The sequence below is a fragment of the Salvelinus alpinus genome, chromosome 10 (genome assembly GCF_045679555.1).
Source record: "Salvelinus alpinus chromosome 10, SLU_Salpinus.1, whole genome shotgun sequence".
Taxonomy (NCBI): domain Eukaryota; kingdom Metazoa; phylum Chordata; class Actinopteri; order Salmoniformes; family Salmonidae; genus Salvelinus; species Salvelinus alpinus.
The window spans coordinates 24345059-24363569 of NC_092095.1; the positions used below are offsets into that span (position 1 = coordinate 24345059).

Sequence of the window (18511 nt, forward strand, 5' to 3'; positions counted from 1 at the left end):
GTATTATTGTAATTGTCATTATTACAAATATATATATTTAAAAAAATTCAGATTAATCGGTATTGTCTTTTTTTCGTCCTCCAATAACCAGTATCGGTGTTGAAAAATCATCTAGTTGTTACCTACCCTTACCACCTGGAGGCGGCCAGTCAGGAAGTCTAGGATCCAGTTGCAGAGGGAGGTGTTTAGTCCCAGGGTCCTTAGTTTATTGATGAGCTTTGAGGGCACTATGGTGTTGAATGCTGAGCTGTACACAAGTATTTAAGTGGCAGTCTTCCTCCAATGTATTTACAATGACATAATCCACAGATACTTGGTACAGGAGGTTAAAAGCCCAAAAAAAGGCATAGTGCCTCAAAGTACAAAGAAGTACTTGCTTTATGTTGTTTGTGTGTTTTCCGTTAAATGTTTGCTCAGGTTACATGTTCACACATTTTAAATACGCAATGTATACAACAACTATGTATACAAAATTCAATGACAGACGGAACAGACAAGGTTAACTTTTAACCGTATAGAATTGAAGGCCAACAAAATGTAACTTATCACATGGAATGTGCACGGGCTTCATGAGGGAAAAAATAAGCATAAGGTTCTTGAACATTTAAAGATATTGTCAGCAGACGTTTTTTCTGCAAGAGCTACATTTAAAACAATTAGACATATTTAAAGGGGAGCTGGGTTGGAAGGCGGAAGCTGCAACTTGCTGTAGTAATAGCAGATGTGGAAGAATCCTGATAAATAAGAATACACCCTTTTCACATATTCCCAGCATATGGACCAAGGAGGATGTTTTCTCATTTTGAATTGTACCTTACACGGGGAAACATACACATTGATTTCATTGTATATCCCCCAGGGGCAAACCTGGTGTTTTAAATTGAATTCTAGCTATATTAGATCAAACCGAGACAGGAACTATTATTACAGGTTAAACTCAAAATAAAGCATACTAATTATTGACAAATAAACCTGGTAAACACCTCACAGCCCTCAGAAAACGAATACATGCCAAACCAGTTATAATTTTAAAAAGATAGGGACTCAAATGCTTTAACTAGAAACAACACTATTAATAACACTTTTCAAAGATTCTACGGAAATCTATATAAATCACAATTAAATAACAGTTGGACTGGTCCAGCAGCCTTCTTAGACTCAATAACACTGAAACAACTATCAGCAGATAAAAAAATAAATCACGAGAAATGGAAATCACCCAAAAAGAATAGACACTGTTAAAACGTCCACATGGAGAAAAGCACCAGGGATGGACAGCTTTCCCATATCATTTTATTTGATATTCTGGGACAAAGTAGTGCCCCTATTTACTCAAATGACAACACATCACTCAATTCAGTGCTTCAGAGTTCCATGTATCAAACAGTTATTTCAGTTATATTAAAATCAGGGAAAAATTGGAGTCCCCTGCAGATTACAGACCCATAAATGTAATAAATTGCGACAATAAAATAATAACAAAACTCATAAGCAACAGAATGGCAAAAGTACTTGATACATATTAATCACAGGGTTTATTAAAAATAGACACTTAAACAAATACAAGAACAGGTTTTAGTATAATATAACATGCTAAAAAACAATGTTGATTTATCAATAATGGCTGTTGATGCCAAAAGACAGGCTTTTGACTGTCTTGAGTGGCCTTTCCGATTCAAAACTTTGGAAGCATTCAACTTTACAGCTGAAATAATAAAAATGTCATAAAAATATTATGTAAATATCCTAAAGCAAAAATATACACAAATAATATATTATCTGATGAATTTTCTTTTGAAAAGGACACGAGACAGGGATGTCCTCTCCCCACCTCCTGTTAGCACTGGCAATTGAACCGCTTGCAGAAACAATTAGACTGGACCCAAACGTAACAGGTATCAGTAAAGACAAATATAAACTAAACTTATTTGCAGACGATCTCTTGATATACCTGACCAATATTGAAAACTCAATGTCCCCTTTACTAAAAATATTTTAAGAATATTCTAAAATCTCAGGATATAAAGTTAACATTGAAAAAACTGAAATAATGGCAATAGGAAAACAAAAAATTATAATTAATGATCTACAGCAATCACTGCTGTTGAGACTATTTTGTTTTTTATATTACTACAAACCTGTATTCTATAAAAGTGACAACAAACAACAAAAACATAAAGCAGTGGAGGCTGCTGAAGGGAGGATGGCTCACAATAATGGCTTGAACGGCGCAAATGGAATAGCATCAAACACATAGAAACCATCCATTCCACTAATTCCGCTCCAGCCATTACCACAAGCCTGTCCTCCCCAATTAAGGTGCCACCAACCTCCTGTGATATAAAGATAACTTTATCCCATTACTCAACATGAAAGCATTTCTAATTAAATGGAATAATCTTCCCATAAATCTTACAGGTAGAATAAGCTTCTATAGAATGCATGGCTCCCAAAGTTTTATATTTATTTTCGGTAATACAAATTACCCCACCGAAGAAATTCTCTAAAAAAAGTATACTCGGCCATAACAGACTTCATCTGGGAAATAAACTCATAAAATAAATAGTAAAGTGTCACAAAATGAGGGGGTTTTAACCTTCCAGATTTGGAATTGTATCAACTTGCCACCCAAGGATTTTACTTGCGACATATTGTTAAATGCACAAAAGAGGAACAATGGGTACACATTGAAGATGCGCATGCTCATCCCCAGAATCTTAACGTATTTGTTTTCAAAAGGAACATTAATATCTCATAGTTAAGAACACTATAACATGGAAGAAAATGAAACACATTCTATAAGAACAAATATCACTCCCTAAAAACACACCCCTATGGAACAATCCTTGGATAGCTTTTCACAATTCACCAATTATTTCCATGAAAGAATTAAAAAGCCATTTTGGACTGACCAATGTAGATATTTTCAAATCTATGCAATTTAAACGTTTTATTTCACAAAATGTCAACCTGAAAGCTTTTGGACATCAGAGCAATATTGAGGGATTCCTATTGAGTCAGAAAAAGATACCCTTATGATAGGTTAGATATACAAAGTCTTGCAGAGAGCCTATCCAACTGACAATCTCTTAGGGAAAAAATTAACTATTGGAACCAAGAGTAAAAATAAGTGATATTGGCGCAAGATGGAGGGAGTGTTGGAACATAACGAACGAAATTACAGTTAACAAAAATGTACGCTTAATCCAGTATAATGGATAGAATGTATTCTACAAGAGAAAAAAATTCACAAATTCTACAGGAGAGTCATGTCTTACAGTAGTTCCTCCTTTAAAAGGACACGAGGTGTGGTCCCGTGTGGCTCAGTTGGTAGAGCATGGCGCTTGCAACGCCAGGGTTGTGGGTTCATTCCCCACGGGGGGACCAGGATGAATATGTATGAACTTTCCAATTTGTAAGTCGCTCTGGATAAGAGCGTCTGCTAAATGACTTAAATGTAAATGTGAAAGCTGTGTCTTTCTGCGGCACACTTTGTGTGCTGCCGCAGCGTTCTGTGGCACATTTCATTCTCAGACATTTTTTCTGTTACCTCAAGTTATTGCTAGTTTGACCACCAGAGGGCATCTTTTAAAAGCATTTGATAGTAGTCTGTATTGGCATTACCAGAGAATTTAAAACCTTTTTGTAATAACATAGTATATGGGATTGATTTTAAAGAAATGTATTAATTTGATTAATATTATGGTGTTTCTATTCAGAGAAAAACAAAACCCTCCGGGTTTCCGTTAGGATGGATAGGAAAATATGGCAATGTACAACATGACGGTTGGGAGTAGGCTATAGGAGTTGAGGATTCTAAATTGTTTGCCTTCATTAGACAACTTTGTTCCAATATTTCTCTAAAATTAGTGATATTTATTCCCATATAAATTTGTTATGTATCCATAACAATCAACATCTGCATTTTGAAAGAGTCGCATGTTAACTACAGTAACTATTGTAAACTGCACAGTAGCCTAATAAACACATTTCTTTAATAAAATAATGATAAAAAATTAAGTCTAATTCCTTACATAAGGGACAACTTTGTTCCAATATTTCTGTAAATCAGTGATATTTATTCCCATAGTAATTTGTTATAGATCCATAAGTAAATCAACATCTGCATTTTGAAAGAGTATTTTTTATCATTATTTTATTAACGAAATGTGTTTATTAGGCTACTGTGCAGTCTACAATACATACTGTAGTTAACATGGGAAAGTGCCTAATTCCTTACATAAGGGAGAGCAGGCCATGTCTGTACTACAGAATGCGGGGCACAAGGGAGACCAGGGTTCAAATCCCCTTTGGGGAGGAAGGAGTAGGCTGTCCTAGGCTGTAAATAGTAGGCTGTAAATAGGAATTTGTTCTTAACTGATTCCATATGTGTTATTTCATAGACGTGATGTCTTCACTATTATTCTACAATGTAGAATTTTAAAAAAAAATTTTTTTTAAAGAGTGAGTAGGTGTGTCCAAACTTTTGACTGGTACTTGCTGGAACAGAAAATGTCGGTCGGCAGTCCTTGTAGTAGGCTGTCCTTGTAAATAAGAATTTGTTCATAACTGACATGCCTAGTTAAATAAATGTTACACTAAGAGCATAAATTTCTGCACCCTAATTTCCTTATTCTTGTCTAACCAATACCCAAATGGAGATTAAGTGAAATATAAACATCCACATTTGAATGTCCTTTTTCTTGTTATTTTAGTAACAAAAGCATAAAGATGTTGATAAAGAAATACTGTACTGCTGTTTTGAGTTAGAAATGTAACACTTTAGAGTGCTTAAGCATCGAATACATCGCAAGTTGAGGGATTTTCACAACAGTAGCAGGGCTATAAAAAGTCTATTGTCCTGCTAATAGGAAACATTTGCATGATGGGCTACACCTGCTACAGTTGTAATGTCTCACTATTATTCTACAATGTAGAAAACAGTAAAAATATAGAAAAATACTTGAATGAGTAGGTGTGTCCAAACTTTTGACTGGTACTTGCTTAATTAATTTGATTAATATTATGGTGTACCTATTCCATGAAAAATGAAAAACCCTCTGGGTTCCTGTTAGGATGGAAGGGAAAATATGGTGCTGTACAACGTGATGTCCGGCAGTACAGTACTGGGCTAATTAGCTAAAGAATCCCTGTGTCGTGCTTGTCTCAGAGCAGCACGAAACAGTGCTAATATAGTTGTAGGCTTTTGCTTTTAACTTCAATATGCTCTTTAAATAAATAAGACCTGCACCACTTTTGACAGTATATCTAAAAATATTTTTTTCAATGATTACATTTAGAGGATTGTAGGACTCCATATTAATATCTAAGGGGCATTTTCCGTTAGGATCTGTGAGAATATCTAAGGGGATTTTATATCATTCTAAATTAATTAATAAATAATAATTGCTTTGTGTAAAAAGTAAGGATATTTTGGAGATTTCGTTTTCATTTAACCTAGAGCGAGCGACAATAAGGCAATTCTTGAAAATGGGGTGAGACATTATCACTAATTTGTAAATAGAGCCAGTTATTAGAATTATTTATTTCTGGAGAAACCTAACTTGATTATTTAGCAGACATCACTTGCTTATATTCAGTCAACACATATCTTAAGAATATCATGGAATATTTGAACATTTTAGTTTCTCCATGCTTGTCTCAGAGCAGCGCGAAACGGTGGTGAAATAGACTGCCACAGTGGGAAGGCTATGTATTCTGTGCCCACTCATCTCTCTTCGGTTACACATCCTTGAAATAGCAGAACAGCCTAACGGTCCGGGCGGCCCTTGCTGTGCCCTGTGAGCAGTTGGTCGAGTTCTGTTGTCAGAAGAGGAATGGAAATGTCAGGGTGAACCCGAAAACCTGACGAACCCACCACGTACTGTATGTTAACTCTGCCTGTCGGAGGTGGAGTTCCAGAGCTCAAAGGTGTGCCTGGCATGGATTGCGACGCCATCTCTTTACTTTTCAACGCGCGAGTGAGTCAAAGACTATTCATGCTAGTGACTCACTGATGAATGAAGATGATGAGCGATCATCAAAGGCAATCTGTAATCTGCAGGCATCACGGCTCGGTAAGAAATGTTTTTATTTATGTATATATATTATTTAAAAAACATTCTCAGAACATTAACCATGTGTGTTCGCTTGTTTTGTACTGTTCTGTAGTTTTGACCCAATGATTCGTCTGACAAACAAAGAACTTTGCGTCCTGCAGGCCCAGGCATGAATCAAAGCTGGCGAGACATTCAATAACATCACCTTCACAGACGAATCAGCCGTTGCCCTTGAGCAATTTGCTCAAAATTACTACAGAAAAAAAGGAAGAAGATCAAGAAGATTTTCGAAAGCATAAAGATGTTGATGAATAAATGCTGTTTTGAGTTAGAAATGAAACACTTTAGAGTACTTAAGCATCGAATACATTGCAAGTTGAGGGATATCCACAACAGTAGCCAGGCTATAAAAAGTCTATTGTCCCGCTCATAGGAATCATTTGCATGATGGGCTACATTCTTTATTGTAACCACAATGTCACACATAATTTGTATCTACCTTTCCAATTACTTTTAGAGTTTGGGACTGAGAAATGTGCACATTCTTTTCTGGTACATTGTTTTTGTTTAAGCGTGCAGACTTCTTTCTTTAAATGATTGTTTTATGTAGGATGCTATATTTGACCAGTTGCAATTATAAGTAGGCCCCCAAAAAAATCCTACTTCTATTAGGCAGATAAGCCTCATAACTGGCTGAGGTGGGCTAAGTTATTTAAAATAGGTCTAGGCTCCAAAGAAATAGACCCCAATTATGCCCTCTTGTTGTTTGCAAAGTCAAATTTGCGCACATCTGAGCTATCTTTTTTGCAGGTGCATGGCAACAGCCGGATAAGATGAGGAACCCGCACACTGCTCTTGATTGTATCACTGATCTTTAATAAGCTTTACGTATCGTCCTCACGGCCTTCGTCAGAGCTTTTGTGAGTTTTTAAATTAGCACCCTTATGTAGACCTAGCCCCACCCACATCCGTTCCATGCATGGAAAGGGGTTGGAGGCGAAGGAAAAACAAATAAGTGCTACCAAATATAACAATATGCATTTCATAAATATTCAAATAAAGTGTGTACATGAAACGTATTAAACACGTCTGTAAAACCACAATGAGGACGTCGACCTACCAAGCAAGTTTTCATAAATCATTGGGTACAGTGTAAGACAAAACAGAGTAATCTGAAATAAGGGCATAATTCATTTTCAAATTTACAACATAACATACATAGGCATGTCATCATTAAGACCTTTAGGAAACAATGTCTGAAAATTGAAAAACATTCTGGCTGATTTTCTTTTGTGGCTGGCAGTTGGTATGGACCAATTTATCGCGGAAATAAAACATGCCAGTGTTTGCTGACTGCATCTCCCACTTTTTGCGAGTTCAAAGTATATGTAGTTGTGAACATTACAGAGTGTTCTTTAGCGGGTCTTTTTTTGTAGCAGTTCATCTCGTGTTTTCCCCCATGCCAAATTAAGAGCTTTGAGAAAAGGCTGGAGAATAGCCTCTTCTTAGAAACCTATTGCGCATCTCCACTGCTTTTTCTAGATAGTCCAGAAAAAGATTTGTTGCAAGCTGGGGAGGAGGGGGTTTCACACCGAGCTCAGCTATTAGACAATTCTTTAGTAAAGGTCGAATAGTCTATTGTTCAGCTAATAGCCCATCTTGCTATGCTTGTGAAAAACTAATAATATTACTTTTTCCCCTTTCCACGTTAAAGATTCCAGCTTCATTAAATAGTACCCGCAAAACACCAGTCTCAACGTCAATAGTGAAGAGGCGACTCCGGGATGCTGGCCTTGTAGGTAGAGTTGCAAAGAAAAAGCCATATCTCAGACTGGTCAATAAAAAGAAAGGATTAAGATGGACAAAAAAACACAGACACAGGACAGAGGAACTCTGTCTAGAAGGCCAGCATCCCGGAGTCGCCTCTTCACTGTTGACATTGAGACTGGTGTTTTGCAGGTACTATTTAATGAAGCTGCCAGTTGAGGACTTGTGAGGCGTCTGTTTCTCAAACTAGACACCAATGTACTTGTCCTCTTGCTCAGTTGTGCAATGAGGTCTCCCACTCCTCTTTCTATTCTGGTTAGAGCCAGTTTGCGCTGTTCTGTGAAGGGAGTAGTACTCAGAGTTGTACGAGATCTTCAGTTTCTTTGCAATTTCTCGCATGGAATAGGCTTCATTTCTCAGAACAAGAATAAACTGACGAGTTTCAGAAGAAAGTCCTTTATTTCTGGCCATTTTGAGCCTGTAATCAAACCCACAAATGCTGATGCTCCAGATACTCAACTAGTTTAAATCAGCACAACAGTTTTCAGCTGTGCTAACATAATTGCAAAAGGATTTTCTTATGATCAATTAGCCTTTTAAAATGTTAAACTTGGATTAGCGAACACAAGGTGCCATTGGAACATAGGAGTGATGATTGCTGATAATGGGCCTCTGTACGCCTTTGTAGATATTCCATAAAAAAATCTGCCGTTTCCAGCTACAATTGTTCATGTTGTAAATGACTGAATTTCTGATCAATTTGATGCAATTTTTATGGACATTTTTTTTTTGCTTTCCTTTCAAAAACAAGGACATTTCTAAGTGACCCCAAACTTTTGAACGATAGTGTATATTGCGTAGAAATCCGAAGAGGGTGGCCATCAGAGATAGGTGGGATGGGCTGAGGGAAGCTGAGGGTTGGGATGTGGAATTGGAGACAAGAGGCAGTGGGGTTGCTGGGCAGGAGATTGACCATCATTCTAAGATAATTTTTTATACTTTAAGTCAAAATTAAAATTTTTAAAAAAAGTGAGTTTGAATGACACTGAGGGGCAGTGTTTTTACAGCTAATGCCGGTTTGCCTGAGGCTGATGCCGCGCAGGTGTTTGTACTAGAGGTTGACCGAGTATGATTTTTCAACGCCGATACCAATTATTGGAGGACCAAAAAAAGCCGATACCGATTAAATCAGCTGATTTTTATATATATATATTTGTAATAATGACAATAATACTGAATGAACAATGAAACCTTTTATTTTAACTTAATATTATACATAAATAAAATCTATTGTCTCAAATAAATAATGAAACGTTCAATTTGGTTTAAATAATGCAAAAACACAGTGTTGAAGAAAGTAAAAGTGCAATATGTGCCATGTAAAAAAGCTAACGTTTAAGTTCCTTGCTCAAAACATGAGAACATATGAAAGCTGGTGGTTTCTTTTAACATGAGTCTTCAATATTCCCAGTTAAGAAGTTTTAGGTTGTAGTTACAGGAATTATAGGACTATATCTCTCTATACCATTTGTATTTCATATACCTTTGACTATTGGATGTTCTTATAGGCACTATAGTATTGCCAGCCTAATCTCGGGAGTTGATAGGCTTGAAGTCATAAACAGCGCTGTGCTTCAAGCATTGCGAAGAGCTGCTGACAAACGCAGGAAAGTGCTGTTTGAATTAATGCTTACGAGCCTGCTGCTGCCTACCACCTCTCAGTCAGACTGCTCTATCAAATATCAAATCATAGACTTAATTATAATATAATAAACACACAGAAATACGAGCCTCAGGTCAATAATATGGTCAAATCCAGAAACTATCATTTCCAAAACAAAACGTTTATTCTTTCAGTTAAATTCGGAACCGTTCCGTATTTTATCGAACGGGTGGCGTCCATAAGTCTAAATATTGCTGTTACATTGCACACCCTTCAATGTTATGTCATAATTATGTACAATTCTGGCAAATTAATTACGGTCTTTGTTAGGAAGAAATGGTCTTCACACAGTTCGTAACGAGCCAGACGGCCCAAACTGCTGCATATACCCTGACTGCTTGCACAGAACGCAAGATAAGTAACACAATTTCCCTAGTTAATATTGCCTGCTAACATGAATTTCTTTTAACTAAATATGCAATTAAAAAAATATATACTTGTGTATTGATTTTAAGAAAAGGCATGGATGTTTATGGTTAGGTACATTGGTGCAACGACAGTGCTTTTTTCGCGAATGTGCTTGTTAAATCACCTGTTTGGCAAAGTAGGCTTTGATTCGATGATAAATTAACAGGCACCGCATTGATTATTTGCAACACAGGACAAGCTAGTTAAAATGTGTAGATAACTAGTGATTATGTTAAGATTGATAGTTTTTTTATAAGATAAGTTTAATGCTCGCTGGCAACTTACCTTGGCTCCTTGCTGCACTTGCGTAACAGGTGGTCAGCCTGCCACGCAGTCTCCTCGCGGAGTCCAATGTAATCGTTATGATTATGTAATTGTTATGAAAACTTGAAAATCGGCCCTAATTAAATCGGCCATGCTGATTAAATCGGTCAACCTCTAGTTTGTACATATGCATATACACACGTATGTAAATAGTGCCAGACATGCACTCAAACATATACAGTTGGCCTTGCTGTTATGATTTTAGTCGTCCTTGATGTCCTTAGTTTTTTTTTGTATTGTTGTTTTCTGTTTATTTTTCTCATGAATTCATTTTCTTGGTTGTTGGTACATTGGAGGGGTTCTTGGGGGTGGGGAATGGAATTAATTTTCTTTTTTATTATTGGGGGGGGGGGGGGGGGGGGTGACTGTGGGAGGGTTCTCGGATGGTTGAGGGACAGCTATGGGGAACTGTGTGGGGGGGGAATCTTCGAGGGTTTGCGTACCCGTTTTTGTGGTTGTCCCTTATGGGAGATCTGTCGACGTGCCCTTGAGCAGGGCGTTGATCCTGGATGCTTCTTTGTGTCGCTCTGAATGGGAGTCTGTTGGATGACTGGTGTGGTGTAGTTGTTGAGCGGCTTCACTGGAAGTATATTGTATGTTTTGGATATTCAATAAAAATAAAAGGGGGAGGGGGAGCTCATTAGAATAATGTGTAGAATAACACCCAAACATGAAAAGGAGGATAATTAAATGTTTCTACCTTTGAGTACACCTATGAAGTCATTCTGTTACCGGGTGTTGATCTACTTCACTTACAGTAGTTCAATAACAGAAAGAGATTTTTCATATCATAGCTGACACCACAATCTTTCTTCGAATCTTAATTCAGAATAGATATTTAACATTATTTTTTAAAACATGGTCACAAACTAAGGGAGATTTGACTGTCATTCTGTTTCCAAACTTAGCATCTGCACTGTTCCTCAAGTGTGTTTTAGTCAAATTTTGTGGCAATTGTTAAAAGTAAACTTCTGCATATGGGTGTATGGTTTGTTAAACTTAGCAATCAATTGTTTTGTTTGGCATACATTTTAAAGTGAAAAAAGTTTGTCTCAGCATCACTCTGTCACCGTGGAATTGCCCTACATTGAAATGGGAAGTGTTTTACAGAAAAGCTACAATCGACAACTGACACGTTTGTTGAAGTATAGGACATACAATTGAAGTCGGAAGTTTATATACACCTTAGCCAAATACATTCCAACTCAGTTCTTCACAATTCCTGACATTTAATCCTAGTAAAAATTCCCTGTCTTAGGTCAGTTAGGATCACCACTTTACTTTAAGAATGTGAAATGTCAGAATAATAGTAGAGAGAATGATTTATTTCAGCATTTATTTATTTCATCACAATCCCAGTGGGTCAGAAGTTTACATACACTCAATTAGTATTTGGTAGCATTGCCTTTAAATTGTTTGACTTGGGTCAAACGTTTTGGGTAGCCTTCCACAAGCTTCCCACAATAAGTTGTGTGAGTTTTGTCCCATCCCTCCTGACAGAGCTGGTGTAACTGAGTCAGGTTTGTAGGCCTCCTTGCTCGCACATGCTTTTTCAGTTCTGTCCACAAATTTTCAATAGGATTGAGGTCAGGGCTTTGTGATGGCCACTCCAATACCTTGACTTTGTTGTCCTTAAGCCATTTTGCCACAACTTTGGAAGTATGCTTGGGTTCATTGTTCATTTGGAAGACCCATTTGCGACCAAGCTTTAACTTCCTGACTGATGTCTTGAGATGTTGCTTCAATCTATCCACATAATTTTCTTTCCTCATGATGCCATCTATTTTGTAAAGTGCACCAGTCCATCCTGCAGCAAAGCACACCCACAACATGATGCTGCCACCCCTGTGCATCACAGTTGGGATGAGGTTCTTCGGCTTGCAAGCCTCCCCCCCCTTTTTTTTTTTTTAATCAGACCAGAGGACATTTCTCCAAAAAGTACGATCTTTGTCCCCATGCAAACCGTAGTCTGGCTGTTTTTTGGCGGTTTTGGAGCAGTGGCTTCTTCCTTGCTGAGCTGGATATAGATACTTTTGTACCTGTTTCCTCTAGCATCTTAACAAGGTCCTTTGCTGTTGTTCTGGGATTGATTTGCACTATTCGCACCAAAGTACATTCATCTCTAGGAGACAGAACGCGTCTCCTTCCTGAGCGGTATGACGGCTGCGTGATCCCATGGTGTTTATACTTCCGTACTATTGTTTGTACAGATGAACGTGGTACCTTCAGGCGTTTGGAAATTGCTCCCAAGGATGAACCAGACTTGTGGGGGTCTACAATTTTTTTCTGAGGTCTTGGCTGATCTCTTTTGATTTTCCCATTGTGTCAAGCAAAGGGGCACTGAGTTTGAAGGTAGGCCTTGAAATAAATCCACAGGTACACCTCCAATTGACTCAAATTATGTAAATTAGCCTATCAGAAGCTTCTAAAGCCATGGCATCCTTTTCTGGAATTTTCCAAGCTGTTTAAAGGCACAGTCAACTTAGTGTATGCAAACTTCTGACCCACTGGAATTTTGATACAGTGAATTATAAGTATAATAATCTGTCTATAAAACAATTGTTGGAAAAATGACTTGTGTCTTGCACAAAGTAGATGTCCTAACCGACTTGCCAAAATTATAGTTGGATAACAAGAAATGTGTGGAGTGGTTGAAAAACAAGTTTTAATGAGTCCAACCTAAATGTATGTAAACTTCCGACTTCAACTGTAAATAGATTGGCGCCAGGATGGCTTTTCGATTAAAGAGTTTATTGACAAAGTCAGTCATTGAATGTGCATAACCCAAAAATAGAGAAATCCAAAAAGCTAAATACAGTCATCTAAACGTTATCCAAACCTAAAATAGTCATCCAAATACAGTCATCCAAAACCAGAACACAGTCATTCAAAAGGCCAAAACAGTCACCCCCCCTAAAAAAAGTAATCAAAACACCAAAAATAGCCACCCAATATGGATGTCCACATATGTCAGTAGTGTGTGTGTGAGAAGAGAGCTCTGAAGTCCCAACAGCACACCCTGCAGCCATCAATACGACTAATTATCACAAAGGCGGTTGAGAGCGGAGAGCTTGCCTTTCACCGGCTACAATAGGCACATTCATAGGGAGACACCCGAGTACCAGAGGTTACCATTGTGTGTCACACACAACTCTATGGGAATAAGCTTTGAAAGTAATCCTGCCGGTGACCCAAATGCCCCTACCCACGTGCCAGTGCTGAAACGAACGTCAGCACACACATCAAAAAGGTACACAGACTCCCACACACACACACAAACATCTCCAGCCATGTGGGAATTATGTTACCTGGAAGTGAGACACACACAATGTCAGTGTATAGCAGCACACTCCTCTGTTTTATCTGATCCAATGAGTAAAATTATTTTGTGCCACTTTTCTATTTTATCACATCATCAGTCGTGGTGGTATGACCAGCTGTGTCCTTTACAATAAATAGCCTTTGATTTACGTGGCCAACAATCGTTTCCTTCTGTGCCACTTCAGACAGTGTTAGATAGGAAGATTAATTTGAGACTATAAATCAAATGGTTCATGAAGTGGGCTAATAAACCAGTCAAGAGTGAAAGCTGAGCTCTCCTAAAGCTCTCCCCTTCCCAAAAGCACTGGCTTCAGTGGCCTGGATGAAATACAACTATAACAGCTAAAGCAGTGAGTGTCAATGATGTTTTGATGAATTGTCCTGGTGTAATATGGCAAACTTGATTCCAGACAGACTTCTGTTCTTAGACAGACTCTCTCCTTGCTTAAAAGTTATTTCTCAAATCTTGAGATGACTAGTAATCCAATTTTAATGGCTTGATGGCATAAGAATGGTTGCATACAAAACCAGGACAATTATTTTTTATTGTTCACTACATTTTATCCATAGAATGGTCCTTTGAAGGAAGGTTTGTTGACATTTGCATCTAAAAGCCTAATTGAGAAATACTGAATCAAAGTACTCCATAATGTTTCATCTGTAGGTTCTACATCTCTCGCTCTCTCAAAAGTATGTGGACACCTGCGGGTCAAACATCTCATACCAAGATCATTAATATGGAGTTGGGTTGAGGTCTGGGTTAAGGTCAGGGCTCTGTGCAGGCCAGTCAAGTTCTTCCACACCGATCTCGACGAACCATTTCTATATGGACCTCGCTTTGTGCACGGGGGCATTGTCATGCTTCAACAGGAAAGGGCCTTCCCCAAACTGTTGCCACAAAGTTGGAAGCACAGAATCGTCTAGAATGTGATTGTATGCTGTAGTGTTAAGATTTCCCTTCACTGGAACTAAGGGGCCGAGCCCGAACCATGAAAAACAGCCACAAACCATTATTCCTCCTCCAACAAACTTTACAGTTGGCACTATGCATTGCGTCAGGTAGCATTCTCCTGGCATCCTCCAGACCCAGATTCGTTAGTCGGACTGCCAGATGGTGAAGTGTGATTCATCACTCCAGAGAACGCGTTTCCACTGCTCCAGAGTTCTATGTCAGGGAGCTTTACACCACTCCAGCCGACGCTTGGCATTGCGCATGGTGATCTTAGGCCTGTGTGCGGCTGCTCAACCATGAAAAGCCATATAAATAGCCGAATCCACGCATTTGAAAGCGTGTCCACATACTTGTGTGTGTGTGTGTGTATGTGTATATATATATATATATATAATTTTAAAATAATTCAAATTAAAAAAGAAATCATTAATTCTTGAAAAAAAAAAATATATATATATAGAGAACATAATATACATAACAGAATATACTCTACAGCCATGTAAAAGTTCCAGAGTGCGATATTTGCTAGTTTTAAAATGATGGCCCATTTTATACAGAGAAATTGGCACAACTGGCTATGCAACCCATCACAGCCCACTTTTTACTTGTATCATGCCACATTTAGCAAATCACCAACAGAGGGCGACCATTTTGAATCCATTTTCCCATTCACTCTGTTGGTAATGTGTACAAATTGGATCAAAACTTTAAAAAGTAGCAGAGATCCTTATTTTTTTGTCCTGGTTTCATACGGAATCACTCATAATGACTAATGGCTGTCTTAAAAAATAATTCCTCTGATAGTCGCTTCAGTACATACAGTAGATACATACAAAATGAACATAAGAGATTGCCTACTGTCTGTTCTGATACAGTTGTATAAACAGCAGAGACCACCATGCCCTTAATATTTATCCAACCTTGTACTGGTAGCCAAAGCATAGTTCCATGTGAAAACAGGTAGCATTTTTTGTCTTATCAACACACAACCGCCATCAGATTATGATATGATCACTCCAAAATATTTAGACAATTTTCGCCATAATACCCACAGAAAAACAGATCATCTTTCACACCAAAAAAGCATCAATTAATTCAAGAGCAAGACCGATTTTACATATCTAAGGACCTCAAAATATCTAAGGGTAAACACCAAATGTGTCTCGGATAATGTAAATATTTTCAGACTTAATGGATGTGGGCGCGCCAACTTTTTGGCATGCCACACAAGACGAGGCTGGCTCCCCTGTCGGTGCCTGACCCTGGGTAGCTCGGGGCTGACATCACTATCATCACCCCCCGATGACACACAGGCACGCACACTGGGAACAAGTGGCCAAACAAAGCAAGCATCTGGGCAAACTGGCCATGCTGGGAGATTAGATGTTCTTGAGTTGTTCAGGTGGGGCAGCAAATGGAACATACTGTCAGCAGACATCATGTATTGTACCCACCACAGTACAAGTTAACAGCTCTCACACAGATCCTTGGAAATAGAGTGAATTCTAAAGAAAGTGTTGAAATAACAGAACATCTAGTCAATGACATGCGCGAGTTCATTTTCCTGGCTCATGGTCTGATTTAGGTTCAATAAAATTGATTTAGGTACAAGTAATATTTATTCTTCCTTCTTTTGGTCTAATATTTACACACACACACACACACACACACACACACACACACACACACACACACACACACACACACACACACACACACACACACACACACACACACACACACACACACACACACACACACACACACACCCCTTGATGTAATGAATTCATAGTTAGAATGAGGAGAGAGCCAGAGAGACCATGAAAGTTGTTTGAAGACTACATTTACAGTACAGTGGTTACTTTCCAACTCCAAACACCATAACAGACACAGAGCACTCCATCAATAAATATTCGAGTTCAATGGCAAATGAATGTAGCTCTGCCAATGACGTAAAATACAGCCAACTTTAACATACACACAGCTAGGTTAAGTCAGTTTGCAGTCCAAACAGTCCAGGGTCGTATTCATTAGGCAACAAACAGAAGAAAATGGATTGAAACAGGGAGGGACTCCTGAACTCGTTCATAAGAAACGCTGATTTTAGTTTAGGCTACTCCCCAGCAATCATAAAATATTGGCGTGTTAAATCCACCACTGAAACCTGAACAATTTGCTATTCCTTTTATTTACGTGTGTCTATGAAATTGGCTAGTTGTAATGATTTAATACACATAATTACGGTTGTTATGTTCAATGGTCGTACCCAGACAGAAGCGTTTTTAAATGCCACCTTGTGCTCTGTGGGGCGACTGCCAAGTGACTGTCTGCAAAGTGACTGTCTTGTTGGACTGACCTGAAAGTGAGGTATACTTTCCCCCCCATCTAAACAATGTTGTCAGTCTCCTTTGATTAAATATTCAGGATACATAATTATACAGGGTTTTTAAATGGTATGTTGTATAGCCTTCCTTTTTTGTAAAGTTATTGAATTGCAGACTATGTAGATGGAAGGTTCAACAAGGACGGAACAGATTGAGATATCCTACTGTTCAAATTGTTGATTTGAGGTCAGGTAACCATACCCAAATCCTGACCTAGTGACCTATACCCATCAGAACCTACAATGTAAAACTGACTTCAAAAATCAGTGCCAGCAAGTAACATCATCCTGCATGTGTCTTCTTATTGCTTCCAATAGCGTGTCTTCTTATTGCTTCCAATAGCGTGTCTTCTTATTGCTTCCAATAGAGTGTCTTCTTATTGCTTCCAATAGCGTGTCTTCTTATTGCTTCCAATAGCGTGTCTTCTTATTGCTTCCAATAGCGTGTCTTCTTATTGCTTCCAATAGAGTGTCTTCTTATTACTTCCAATAGCGTGTCTTCTTATTGCATCCAATAGCGTGTCTTCTTATTGCATCCAATAGAGTGTCTTCTTATTGCTTCCAATAGCGTGTCTTCTTATTGCTTCCAATAGAGTGTCTTCTTATTGCTTCCAATAGCGTGTCTTCTTATTGCTTCCAATAGAGTGTCTTCTTATTAGCACATGTTTGTTTGATACCCTTGAAAAGCGCTTCAGGTCCTGAGGGGGTCAGAACTATGCCCAAGATGTTACAATCCCATATATATGGTGGTTGTATACAGAAACCAACAAGACATTTCAGTAGAAACCAATGCAACAATTCCATAAATGCATTAACATCTTTAAAGCTTTTTGGATAGATCTAGGCTAGCCTACTCATCATCACCGCAAGTAGCGAGGCAATAAACTGACTGCAGAGACCCAATTTTTTTCCCCACGCTCTCAGAGCACCTTACCCAGTCCTATCTGTTTAAAAGCTACATCAAAGAATATGGATACTAACACCATGGTAGTGGTTAAACAGTTCATATACATCTTGTTAATTTATCCTGTAGTTTTTTTTCAACAACAAAGACACGGTGGCGTGCCAGTTACCTGCAAGGAGAGTGTCTTGGAGACAGCGGAGTAGCACAGCCCTCATCCACCAAATGTATCCTGGACGATGCGTATGAATGGTAAGCTGTTAAAATCACACTGCCCGAGTCTATGATTTCCATCCCTGACCGCCAAAGTATCATACCAAAGTAGGCGCCTGGCAATTGTAACCGGCGGAGTTTAGTGTACTTCGCATTGGGCACTCGCTACGCTACTCTTTACAGAAAATAAATAAAGCGATCCACCGCTGCCACTCTCTCGCCTGCTCACGGTGAAATCCGACACCAATGGGTCGAGCCGCACGTCCAATCGGCTTATTTGCGTAAAACGTTTCGCTTCCATATGTAAATTAGATAAGCCTATGGGCAAATGTCAACATTAGTACACGTGTTTATTTTAGCTCGTGCTTCAACCTCTTGTGTATTGTTCTAGATACTTTCCATATAGCTGAATAAATATATAATTCACTAAGTGACAGGATTTGAAAGGTCAGTGGAGATT

General features: G+C 38.4%; 1 protein-coding gene across 1 annotated transcript in view; it reads right to left on the reverse strand.

Moving 5' to 3' along the window:
• Window positions 1-18304, reverse strand: part of LOC139531754 (rho GTPase-activating protein 28-like) — a 53308-nt gene extending 35004 nt beyond the window's left edge. Inside the window, exon 1 of the mRNA XM_071328529.1 lies at window positions 18011-18304. Within this exon, the coding sequence (XP_071184630.1) occupies window positions 18011-18153 (143 nt within the window). The 5' untranslated portion in view covers window positions 18154-18304. The remainder of the gene's footprint in view (window positions 1-18010) is intronic.
• Window positions 18305-18511: the final 207 nt, after the last annotated feature.